The sequence below is a fragment of the Parus major genome, unplaced genomic scaffold (assembly GCF_001522545.3).
Source record: "Parus major isolate Abel unplaced genomic scaffold, Parus_major1.1 Scaffold353, whole genome shotgun sequence".
NCBI lineage: Eukaryota > Metazoa > Chordata > Aves > Passeriformes > Paridae > Parus > Parus major.
The window spans coordinates 67325-78992 of NW_015379289.1; the positions used below are offsets into that span (position 1 = coordinate 67325).

The following is an 11668-nucleotide window of genomic DNA, read 5'->3' on the forward strand; positions in this document are numbered from 1 at the left end:
TGTGACACTGTCCCTGTGTGTGTGACACTGTCCACGTGTGACACATTGTCCCCCCCAGGGACCTGGCGGTGTCCCGGCCCCTGCGGGTGGAGCTGCCACGATCCATGGCTGAGGTGGTGACAAACTGGAACCTGCCCATGTCCCGCTGGCTCCATACCTGTGAGCAGTGGGAGGGACTGGGAGGCACTGTGGGGGGGGCTGGTGGGCACTGGGAGGGACTGGGGGGCACTGGGGCTTGTACTGGTGTGACTGGTGTCCCTGGGCAGATGTGTTCCAGACCGCCCGGCGCTTGGGCACCTTTGCTGCTGTGCTGGGCACCTACGCGGCCAGCGCCCTGCTGCACGTGAGGGACCCCAAAATCCTGCCAAACCTCCCCAAAACCCACCCTGGGGACCCCCCAATACCCCCTCTGCACCCTGCTGCTTGGGAGGGACCTCCAAAAACCCCTCAAACTCTACCTTTGTCTCCCTACACCTGAGACCCCCAGGACCCCAAATCCCCTCAGGCCCCCCCCAACCCCCCATATTCGTCTTCAACCCCACCCTGGGGACCCCAAAACCCACCCTGGGACTCCTTGAAACCCCATCTAGAAACCTCAAAAACTCTGTGACATGCCCAAACCCTGCTGGGCTCCCCTTAAATCCCCCCAGATCACCCCAGTTCAGCCTGTGACTCCCCCAAAGCCCCCCCCTTCCCAACCCTCCCTGTCCCCCCAGGGCCTCAGTTTCCACCTGGCCGCCGTGCTGCTGTCCCTGGGCCTCATCACCTACGCCGAGCACGGTCAGCGCTGGCCCTTTAAGGGGTGGGGCTAAATGAGGTTGGCTGAGGTGGGAGGGGCTTATAGGGTGGGGCACAGAGTGGGTGGAGCTTTAAATGTGGGCATGGCCTAAAGATATGGGTGGGTCCAGATATGGGCAGGGCTGAGGATGTGAGCCAAGTTTCAATGCCCTAATTTAGAGTGAAGGGTGGGTCGGGCCTAAGCGGGGTGGACGGGGCCAGGCGTTGGGCCGATGAATCCGGGCGAGGCCTCACTGCTGTGCCGACTGATGGGTGGGGCCTGTCAGTAATGGGTGGGGCTGGAAAGGTGTGGGTGGAGCCTGGCCAATGCTATGGGGGTGTAACCTGTAATGGGCGTGGCCCATGCTGACCCCGCCCTGCCCCACCCAGCCCTGAGGCAGCGCTTGGCTGCCATCTTTGACGCCTGTGTCCTGTCCAAGCGCTGTCCCCCCAGCTGCAGCCACCGCCACAAGAACGTGAGATCGGGGCACTGGGTGGGGGGGTCTCCGTGGAGGGAGGTTGTTGATTTTTGGGGAGCCCTGGGGAATGTGTGGGGGTAGCAAAGGGGTTGGGCATCCCAGGGCTAGTTTGGGGGGTCATAACAGGGGAAAAAGGAGGTTGTGGAGAGCAGGATGGGGGATTTGGGGATCCCTGGGTGGGGGAATTTGGGGGTCGTGGGGAGGTAGGGGGTTTGTGAGGCTCTGAGGGGATTTGGTGGAGGGTTGGGGGGGGTCCCTGGGGGCAGGGCAAGGGGATTCTGGGATCCCACAAATGCTGTGGGTAAGAGCAATCAGTGGGGGGGTTTGGGGTCCCCACAGATGCTGTGGGCACAAGTGGTGAACACGAGGGGATCTGGAGGGTCTCTGCAGGGATTGAGGGGTCCCTGAAGGTTTTTGGTGTCCCTGCAGACACTGTGGGTGTGGGTGCTGAACGGGGCCCTGGGCGCCCTGGCCCTGTTCCACCTGTCCTACCTGGGTGCCCTGTTCGATGTGGAGGCTGAGGATGCTGTGGAGGAGCAGGTGGGACCCATGAGCCCCCCCCAGACCCTTCCCAAGGTTGTCCCTGGTGTTGGGAACACCCTGACACCATCTTGTCCCCTCAGGGCTACGGGATGGCCTACACAGTGCGCAAGTGGTCAGAGCTGAACTGGGCCAGTCACTGGGTGACGCTGGCTTGCTGGGTGCTGGCCCGACTGCTGCGCTGAGGCTCGGGGAGGGCATCAGAGAGTACGGCCGCTCCGCCAGGTCGGCGGCCGCTCCGCACCACCGGGAGCGCCTCTCGCCGCTCTCTTGCCGCCATTTCTGGGGCGGAAGTGACGCCGCGCGGCCGCTCTGGGACCAATAAAGCCTCGCCTCGATGGCTCCTGTCAATCATTCCTGGCCGGCCACGGGAGCGCTGGCGCATGCGCGGATGGGTTAACGGGGAGTGGCGCCCCCTGCCGATAGCGCAGAGCCAACGCTTTGACCAAAAATGTCTTAATTTACATGAAAACCACGGCGCGGGACCATACGGGCCTTATAGGGACCTGGGTGCCAGCGGTCCCTATAGCCCCCGAGAGGGGGGAAGTGTCCATATGGCTGCTACAGAGACTGAGGGGTCCATATAGTCCCTATAGAACCCCAGCTGGGGCACATGGCCCCTATAAAGCCTGCAGGGGGGAAGGGGAGGGTCTGCACATATTCTATAGGACCCTGGAGGGCTCCAGACTGTCCCTATAGCGCCCAAGGGGGGGGGGGGGGGGTCACTCGGTGCTGTCAGGTGCCCTTGTCCTTGTCGGGAGACCTGCAAGAGAGAGAGACCCCAGGGCTGAGGGCGGCCAAGGGGCCCTGTGGGAGCTCCAGATGGATTCTATATGGGCTAGGGAGAGCACAGCTGGGTCCTGTATGGCCCTGGGTGCCTCCTGTGGCATCTGGGAAAAGTCCCTACAGATCCTATATGGCCTTGGGGGATGCCCTATGGATTCTATAGGGCCCTGGGCAGTTGCTATGGATTCTATATGGCTGGGGGGATGGTGTCCCTATGAATTCTGTATGGCCTTGAGTGGTCCCCTATGGATCCTCCTATAGGACCCACAGGGGTCCCCATAGCTCCCCACCCCCCTGTGTTAGTGTGTTAGTACCCCTCCCCCCAGCACATGCTGTTAACCAAAACCACCTTTATTAGCCCCAAACCTTGTTAAAAATAGGCCCAGCCCTTCCCCCCTACAAAATCTGTACATCTGGCCCCTCCCCCACCAGGTGGGGGGGCAGGGGAGGGAGGGGAACCCCACAGAGGGGCCGGGGGTCCCAGTGAGGCCCTCATTAGCACAAACTCTTCCATTAACCTCTGACTGCATTGGCCTCATTAATCTCCACCTCGGGGTCCCCCAACACCCAAAGAGCCTTAATGAGTCCCCACCAATCAATGTGCATTAATGAGCTCCCCATCTCCTAATGAGCCCCTCCATGTCCCTCCTCACAGCACAGCCCCAGGTTTGTCAGCCCCTAACAAGCCTTACTGAGCCCCCACGATGTAACAAACCTCCCCAGGTCCTCAATGAGCCCAATGAACCTTAATGAACCCCAAGATGCGAGTCCCTACTACCTAATGAGCCTCAGGACCTGAAGAACCCCACCAGGACCTTCACTACCCCCTACAAACCTCTCCAGGTTCCTAATTAGCCTTAAAAAGTCCCCACCACCCAAAGAAGACCAAGATCCAGGTCCCCCCACCTGCTGACCTCCCCAGCTCCTCCACCATCCCAACAAAACCCTAATGAGCCCTAATGAACCCTCACCACCTGCTGACTCAAGATCCGCTGACTGCACACGGGGCTCCAGACCTGCTGACCCCACACCTGGGTCCCCTCCCCAGCTCACGGCCCCCCCTTTCCCTCCCCCTACCCCGTGGGTCAGGGCTGGCCCTGGTGACCCCAGGCCACCCCCAGGGTGTCCCTGTCCCTACGGCCCCACTGACTTGCCGCTGTCCTGGCTGCGGCTGCTGGTGCCGCGGGGCCGCCCGTAGAGCACGACGGCGGCCAGGACCATGGCGGTGCCGGCCAGGAAGGGCGCGCGCGGCCGGAAGCCGAACAGGTGTGCGGAGGCAGCCGTGGAGGCCAGGATGGACAGCGCTGTGGCGAAGCCCTTGAGGATGTTGTCGGCGTAGCGAACCACCACGGCCACCAGCAGCCCCCCGGCCGCCTGGTTGACCACCACGGCCCACACGGCGCCGTTGTAGCCGTAGAAGAAGCCGAGAGCGGCCACGGCTGGGCCCTCGGCAGCAAGCATGGCGCCCAGCCCCACGGCTGTGCCCACAGCGCCCAGCTGCACGTTCCGCACCCAGATGGAGCCGCCCGAGCGCTTCAGCAGCCGCTCAAAGTAGACGCCAGCGAAGCCTGAGGACAGGCAGGACGCAGCCACGGCTGCCAGCCCCACGGCGTAGCTCTGTGCCGGCCCCTCGGGGCCGGGCGACGGGGACACGACCGCGGCCGAGGGCACGGCCCGCGCCTGCTCCGCCTGCACCAGTGCCACCCCTGCGAAGAGCAGCGCCAGCGACAGCCACTGCAGCCGCGACAGCGCCGTCCCCAGCAGCAGCACTGAGAACAACGCTGTGGTTAGGATCTTCAGCTGGTACGTCACCTGTGGGGAAAGTGGGGACAGTCACCCGGGGACAGGGACACCTGTGGGATAGGGACACAGTCACACAGGGACAGGATCACTTGTGGGGATAGGAACACCTCGGGACAGGGATGAGAAGAGGGCCACCTGGGGGACAGGGTCACCTGCGGGACACAGACACAGATGTGGAAACAGGGACATGGGCACAAGGTCACAGGGACAGGGATGCTGTCACCAGCAGGGACATCAGGAATAGTGACCCTGGACACTGTCACAGGGACATGAGGACAGACACACCGTGACTGTCACAGAGACATGGGCACAGGGACACCACCACGATCCCCAAGGTTCTCGAGCTCATTGCACATCCCCACCTGACCCTGTGGTCCCCATGTGCCACCTATCCCCGTGTCCCACCTGGAAGGTGGCTGCAGGCAGGTTGGAGATGGCCACGTACTGCAGGTTGTTCTGCAGAGTGTAGATGAGGGAGGGGACAGCCAAGCGCAGCGTGTCCCCAAACTGTCCCACCACGGCCTCATGCAGCGTCACCGCCGTCTGCCGGACACTGCCTGGGGGGACAGGGCTCAGGGACAGGGAACACCGCCCAGGCTGGTCGTGGCCACTCCATTGTTGTCACTCCCCCAGGGTCCCCACCATGAGTGTCCCATGCCCCCTCATGTCCCCAGCACAAGACCCTCAAGTCCCCTCAAGTCTCCGACATCTCTGCCACTTGTCACCTTCATCCCTCCAATGTCCTCTCTTGTCCCTTCCTCTGCCTCTGTCCTTTCGTATCCCCATCATGAGACCCCCCCAGTTCACTAATGTGGACTAATGTCCCCATCCCCCCACCCTGTGCTCACCTCAGAACTGGAGGAGACAACGCCAGGTGTGTCCCCGTCCCCCCCCATGTCCCCAGGCTCACCCTGTGTGGATGAGCAGCACAAATAGACCCCATTGTCCCCGATGTCTCCTGTCCCTACCCTTGTGCTGGATGAGCAGGAGCAGCAGGCAGGCGCTGCCCTTCATGGCCTCGGCCATCACCACGGCCGTGGTGGGCAGGAAGCGTTCCCCGGGCAGGGTCCGCACGTAGCGGATGCTGAGCACGAGGGACGCGTTCTGCAGCACCAGCACGCCCAGGCTGGCGTACTTCACCCGCCGCGACACTGCGGGGACACCAGGGTGTCAGCGGGGGTGGAACGGACACTGGGCTGAGCCCTCCGCGACCGCGGTGGGACCACCCGGCACTCTGGGACAAGAAACTTCACTCGCCGAGACACCGGGGGTCACTTGGGGTCCCACGACGGGACACCCCGTCACTCTCCCGGAGACCCCGGACGTGCCCCAAAGCTCCGCCCGCCCAAGGCCCCTCTGCCACCTCTGACCCGCGCCCCCCGTACCCCAGAACCGCACCGGCCCCCCTGCTCCGCACCACCCCTTCCCCGATGCCCGGATTCCCCTGAACCGCTCCAGAGTACCCCCAGCCCCCATCCCGCCGCAGACCCCAGGACCCCCCTCAGGCCCTCGGCCAGATCCCTCGCCCCGCAGCCCCCACATGGTTCTTCCCGGGTCCTCCCGTTCCCCAGCGGCCCTGCATCGTCCCCGCCTCACCCGTTGCGGGCCCCGCGGAGTCGCCGGAGCCGCCGCCTTCCGCCGCCCCCGGGGCCGCCATGGTGGCACCTGCCCAACACTTCCGCTTCCGGCCACGCCACGGCCCCGCCCACGGAAGGGGGTGGCTCCACCTCCGTTCGATTCAGCAAATCCCGAGCTCATTTTCGTGTGGCGCCCCGCCCCCTCGGCCAGTGTAACCAATCAGCGCTCGCTTCGCGAGCTTCCTACCACGGCCTCGCGCTGTTCCCGCCTCATTTCCCTTAAGACGCGCCCACTTCGTCCACTGACCAATCGCCCCCCGTCTCATCGGTTTCACCCCCTTAGGCCGCGCCCAGCATTTTCACCGCCTCCTCCCCCTCAAAACCGAGCAATCCCCGCCCGCGTTCTTCAGGCGTCGTCCAATCAGCTCCCGCCACCGTCAGCGCGGCAGCCAATCAGGGGCGGCGGCGTTCGGCGGGCCAGTGCATTCCAAGATGGCGGCTGTGCCGGGTGGGTCGCGGCGGTTCGACCCCGCGACTCTGGGCCTGGACCCGTCCTGGCGCCTCACGGCCTACGGGGAACTGCGCGGCTGAGGCTGCAAAGTCCCGCAGGAGACGCTGCTCAAACTCCTGGCGGGACTCGAGGGGCAGCGCCTGGGAGGAGGAGGCGGAGGGGAAGCATCGGAAGCGGAGACCGGCGGGGGCCCGGCACTGGGTGAGAGTGGGAAGATCTTGGGGGTCCTGGGAGGTCTTCCGGGGTCAGGGGGCTATGGTGATGGCTCAGAGATGCGGCTGGGAGAGCGTTGAGGGAGCCTGAGAGGCCTATGGGGAGCCCTCAGAGGGGGCTGGGCGTCTCGAGGGGCTTGGGGGGCCCCAGGGGGAAGCCAGGAGGGCTCTGGGGGGGCACAGGGACATGGCGGGGGGGCGGCTGAGCGGCCTCGAGGGAGTCTGGAGGGCGCAGGACAGGCCGGGGGCGCTCAGGCACATCACGGAGGAAATGGGACAAAGGTGGCCCGGCGGGGGGAGCAAGGGGCAAAGGGCGTTGGGGGGGAGGGGAGGAGCCGCGGGAGGGGACGGGCCCCCTCAGATCCGGTTTCCCCTCCCCGAACCGGATCTGCGTTTCCGTCCCCATCCGGTTCTGCCCCGTCGCTGTGTCCCCCACCCCCAGCGGGGTCTGTGCCCCCCATGATGGGCTTTGTGCCCCGCTCGTATCCCCCCTGAGCGTTCGGTGCCCACAGGCATCGGGCTGGACTCGTGCGTGATCCCGCTGCGGCACGGGGGGCTCTCGCTGGTGCAGACCACCGACTTCTTCTACCCCATCATTGATGACCCCTACATGATGGTACCCCAACCTTCCCCCCTCCCCCGCGAAGAACCCCCTGAACCCCTCTGGGACCCCATAAAAATACTTCTTGCACTCCAAAATCACCCCCGGGGACCCCCTAGATCCTGTCAGGATTCTTGGGATACCCCAAATCATCTCCAGGTTCCTCCCAAATCCAGCCCCTCCCAAGGACCCAGAAACCCCCAGGGAACCCCGAAATCCCTCCAGGGGTCCCCCCCCAACTAGCCCCAATTCTCTTCCTCCCTCTTGGGACACCCAAACCTTTCTGGACTCCTCTGAAAATCCATTTGTGTCCCTCAGTTCTACCCCGGACCACACAAGTCCCACCCTGAGCATCCCAAATACTTTCAGCCCCCCCCAGTCCTTTTCCAAGCTCCCGAAATTCCGTCTGCAGACCCAAATATACTCCTCTACACCCCCACAAATCCTACCTTGGGACCCCAAATCCCCTTGTAAGTTTGGCTCCTGTCCTATCTTAATCCTATTCCTGCATCCCCCAAGCCCTCCTTGGTCCCCCAAAACCTGTTCAAGATCCCTTAGCCCTCTCCTGGGCCCCCCAGATTCTCCCGAGGGCCCCCAAAATCCCCTTGTGATCCCCCAATTCTATCCCAGGCCCTCTAAACTCCAACTTGGGCTTCCCTAAATCCCACCTGGTGACCTCCAGATCCTACCTGGGGACCCTCCAATCCTATCCTGGCCCTGCCAAATCCCACCTGAGGGCCTCCAAATCAACTCAGAACCTCCCAATCCCATCCTAGCCCTGCAAAATCCCTCCTGGGCACTCCAGATCCTCCTGGGGAGCCCCCAGAATCCCTCTGGGACCCCCCAAATTCAATCCCAAATCCCCTAAACTCCACCTTGGACCCCCTCAAATCCCATTTTGGGCCCAATGAACACCATCAGGATCCCCCCATCCTGTCCTGGACCCCCCAAACCCCCTTCTTCCCATTTCAGGGTCGCATCGCCTGCGCCAACGTCCTGAGTGACCTGTACGCCATGGGGGTCACCGAGTGTGACAATGTCCTGATGCTGCTGAGCGTCAGCCAGCGCATGACCGAGGAGGTGACAGGGACAGGGGACGTGGCGGGGACAGCGTGGAGACAGCAGACACGGGGGGAAACTGGGGGACAGGTATATGGCGGGGCAGGGCGGCGATAAGGACATGACCAGCTGGCAGGAACGTGGACGTGGCACAGGAACATAAAGCAGGACAGGTGTGTGGCAAGGGCACAATGCTGACAGGGACATCCAGGGTGACTTGAGGGGGCCCAGAGACGCAGGGGGACAGTGACACGGAAGGGTCACTGCCACAGGGTGACAGTGACATCAGGCAGCACAGGCCCACGGGGGTGATGGGGGACACATAGGGGTTATGGTGACAGGGATGGGGACAGTCACAGTGACACGTTGGGGACCGGGGGCATGGGGGTGGCAGGGATCAGGGGGTGACAGGTGTATTAGGGTGGGTTGACAGGAGATACTGGGGAGTGACAGGGACACTGAGAGGGTGACAGGACCTAGCGAGTGACAGGGGAAGCTGGGGTGGTGACAGGGACACAGAGGGTTACAGGGACACTGGGGATGATGTGGGACACCGATGGGGTGACGGGACACTGAGGGTGACAGGGACTGTCTTGTCCCCCCAGGAGAGGGACAAGGTGATGCCGCTGATCATCCAGGGGTTCCGGGACGCAGCCGAGGACGGGGGGACATCGGTGACAGGGGGACAGACGGTGCTCAACCCCTGGGTCATTGTGGGGGGCGTGGCCACTGCTGTTTGTCAATCAAGTGAATTCATCATGTGAGTGAAGGGGGTGGGGCCTGGGGGGCACTGCTGTCAATCAAAGCCATTATTGGAGTGATGGGTGGGGCTTGGAAGGGAGGGTGGCCATGGCCATATGTCAATCAAGTGAGAGTTTTATGAGTGGTGGTTGGGGTTTGGGGACAGGGCAGGGGCACTGCTGTCAATCAAGTGGGTTTGTCATGTGAGTGACAGGCAGTGCTTGGGGCAGGGCCTAAAGAAATGGGGGTGGGGCCATGGGGGTGGGGGGTGGGGGTGGGGGGCGGGGCTTGGGGACAGGGCATGTCCCATGCTGACCCCAGCCCTGCCCAGGCCGGACAGTGCCGTGCCCGGGGATGTCCTGGTGCTGACCAAACCCTTGGGGACACACATGGCTGTCACCGCACACCAGTGGCTGGACATCGTGAGTGACACTGAGGGGACCTGGGAAGGGCCAGAAGGGACAGGGGACATCATGGGGAGCCCAGAGCCAGCCCTGTATCCCCAAGGACACCTCAGACAGGTCTGGAGATGCCCAGGTATCCTCCAAGAGGAACCAAAATGGGACTAAAAACCAGCTGAGATGTCCCCAGTGGGACCCCAAATCCTGATGTCCTGGAGGGATGGAGCTCCACCCTGGGGGTCCTTAAGCCTCCCCCAGTGTCCCCAAAGGGACCCTTGAGCACCATAGATGTGTCCCCAAGGCCACTGCAGGGGTCCCTGATGCTGTCCCCTCCCTGTCTCCACAGCCCGAGCGCTGGAACAAGATCAAGCTGGTGGTGACGAGGGAGGAGGTGGAGTTGGCCTATCAGGAGGCCGTGTCCAGCATGGCCACGCTCAACCGCACCGGTGGGTGACACTGGAGACAAAAGCCACCCTGTGGGTCTCCAAAACCAGCCCAGATGTGCCCAGGGGATCCCAAAGCCACCATGAGTGTCCCCAGAGTCATTTCAGGGTGTCCACAGACCCCAAAGTGGTCAGGGTGTCCCTAAAGCCACTCCAGATGTCCCCAGAGCCACCCCAAGGGAAGCCCAAAGCCACCAGAGGAACCCCTGAAGCTACTGGAGATACAAACCCCCCTAGGGTGTCCCTATCCCACCCCACATCTCCCCAAAGCCTCTCCAGATGTCTCCAGAGTCACTCCAGGGTGTCCCTAGACCATGTTGGATATCCCTAAAGCCACCAAGGGAGTCCCTAAAGCCGCCCCAAATGTCCCCAGAGCCGTCCTAGGGTGTCCCTGAAAGGGCATCCCCAAAGCCACCCTCGGATATCCCCACGCCGTGTGGGGTCCGTGTGACGTGACAGCCGTGTCCCCCGCAGCGGCAGGGCTGATGCGGGCGTTCGGGGCGCACGCGGCCACCGACGTGACGGGCTTTGGGGTGCTGGGCCACGCCCGCGCGCTGGCGGCGCAGCAGCGCCTCGACGTGGCCTTCGTCATCCACAACCTGCCCGTCATCGCCAAGATGGGCGCCGTCAGCAAGGCCTGCGGGGGCCGTGGGGGGCTGCTGCAGGGCACCGCCCCCGAGACCTCAGGTACGGCCAAGGGGAGCTCGGAAATGGGATTGGGGAGCCTGGAAATAGGAAAAGGGGCTCCAGAAATGGCACTGGGGAGTCCGAAAATGGCGAGGGTCGATGTGAGGGGGCACTGGGTCATCCTGGCCAGCAGCGGGTGCTGTGCATGATGGAGCACATGGGATAGGATTGGGGTGCTAAAATAAGAGAGCCCAAAGCCAAGATAAGAGACCCCAAAAATGGGAGGGCTCTGAGGAGGGGGAGGAATGTGGGCACAGAGGTCCAGCTGTGGTAGGACACTAAAAGCAGGGAGACAAAGCCCAAAACCGGAAAAGGGGAGGGGGAAATGTGGGGGAATGACCCAAAAACCAGAGTGATCCCCAAAACTGGAGGAAGGGATCCCAAAACTGGAGGGAAGGATCCCCAAAAATGGTGGGAGGGATCCCCCAAACTCTGTATTTTGGGTGGGAATTCCCCCTGAATGCCCATTTTCCCTGGTTGTGGGGCACCCCTAACCCCCTGCTCCCGCAGGAGGGCTGCTGGTGGTGCTGCCCCGGGCCCAGGCTGCACGGTTCTGCGCGGAGCTGAAGGCGCCGGGCCGCGCCGAGGGGCTGCAGGCCTGGATCGTGGGGGTGGTGGAGAAGGGGCCCCGCGGCGCCCGCGTCATTGACAAACCCCGGCTGATCGAGGTGCCCCCCCGCGGGGCCCCCCCACGCCCTGACAGCCCCGGGAGCCCCCCCCCGGAGCCACCCCGAGCGCCCTTCTAGGGGGGTGGCCCCCAAAACATCCCAGACTTGGGGTAAATCCTAGCCCTGACACAGCTCCAGGAGAGAGAACCCCAAAGAAAACTCCCAGGTTATGTTAGATCCACCCCCTCTGACAGAGCCCAAAGAAACCCCCCAAAAAAACCCTGGGGCTCAGCTGTGGCCAAAATCCCAATCATCAACAATTCCCTCAACTCCAGAGTCCCATCAAAGTTGCCCCAAAAATCAGGTCAAAGCCCCCCAAATCAGATCAAAACGCTCCAAAATCAGGTCAACCCTCCCCTGCCCCTGTATCCCCCACTCCCCCT

At 63.1% G+C, this 11668-nt stretch overlaps 3 protein-coding genes across 3 annotated transcripts in view; 2 read left to right on the forward strand and 1 right to left on the reverse strand.

The window, feature by feature from the left end:
- PORCN (porcupine O-acyltransferase) overlaps positions 1–2134 on the forward strand; it is a 7038-nt gene extending 4904 nt beyond the window's left edge. Inside the window, exons 6-11 of the mRNA XM_015616129.3 lie at positions 41–159; positions 267–343; positions 717–780; positions 1168–1253; positions 1686–1796; positions 1880–2134. Of these exons, the coding sequence (XP_015471615.1) occupies positions 41–159; positions 267–343; positions 717–780; positions 1168–1253; positions 1686–1796; positions 1880–1981 (559 nt within the window). The 3' untranslated portion in view covers positions 1982–2134. The remainder of the gene's footprint in view (positions 1–40; positions 160–266; positions 344–716; positions 781–1167; positions 1254–1685; positions 1797–1879) is intronic.
- Positions 2135–2236: 102 nt separating this feature from the next.
- On the reverse strand, positions 2237–6092 carry SLC35A2 (solute carrier family 35 member A2). The gene is made up of 5 exons (XM_015616146.2): positions 5982–6092; positions 5354–5536; positions 4791–4942; positions 3733–4394; positions 2237–2559 (listed from the first exon to the last, which is right to left on the reverse strand). Exons 1-5 carry the CDS (start codon positions 6040–6042, stop codon positions 2532–2534), a joined length of 1086 nt encoding a protein of 361 aa, XP_015471632.1. The 5' UTR covers positions 6043–6092; the 3' UTR covers positions 2237–2531.
- A 334-nt stretch (positions 6093–6426) lies between these two features.
- SEPHS2 (selenophosphate synthetase 2) lies at positions 6427–11660 on the forward strand. The gene is made up of 8 exons (NM_001366156.1): positions 6427–6674; positions 7198–7301; positions 8259–8366; positions 8951–9105; positions 9418–9508; positions 9834–9933; positions 10405–10617; positions 11128–11660. The coding sequence occupies exons 1-8, from the start codon at positions 6455–6457 to the stop codon at positions 11361–11363; spliced, it is 1227 nt and encodes a 408-aa protein (NP_001353085.1). The 5' UTR covers positions 6427–6454; the 3' UTR covers positions 11364–11660.
- The last annotated feature ends 8 nt before the right edge of the window (positions 11661–11668 follow it).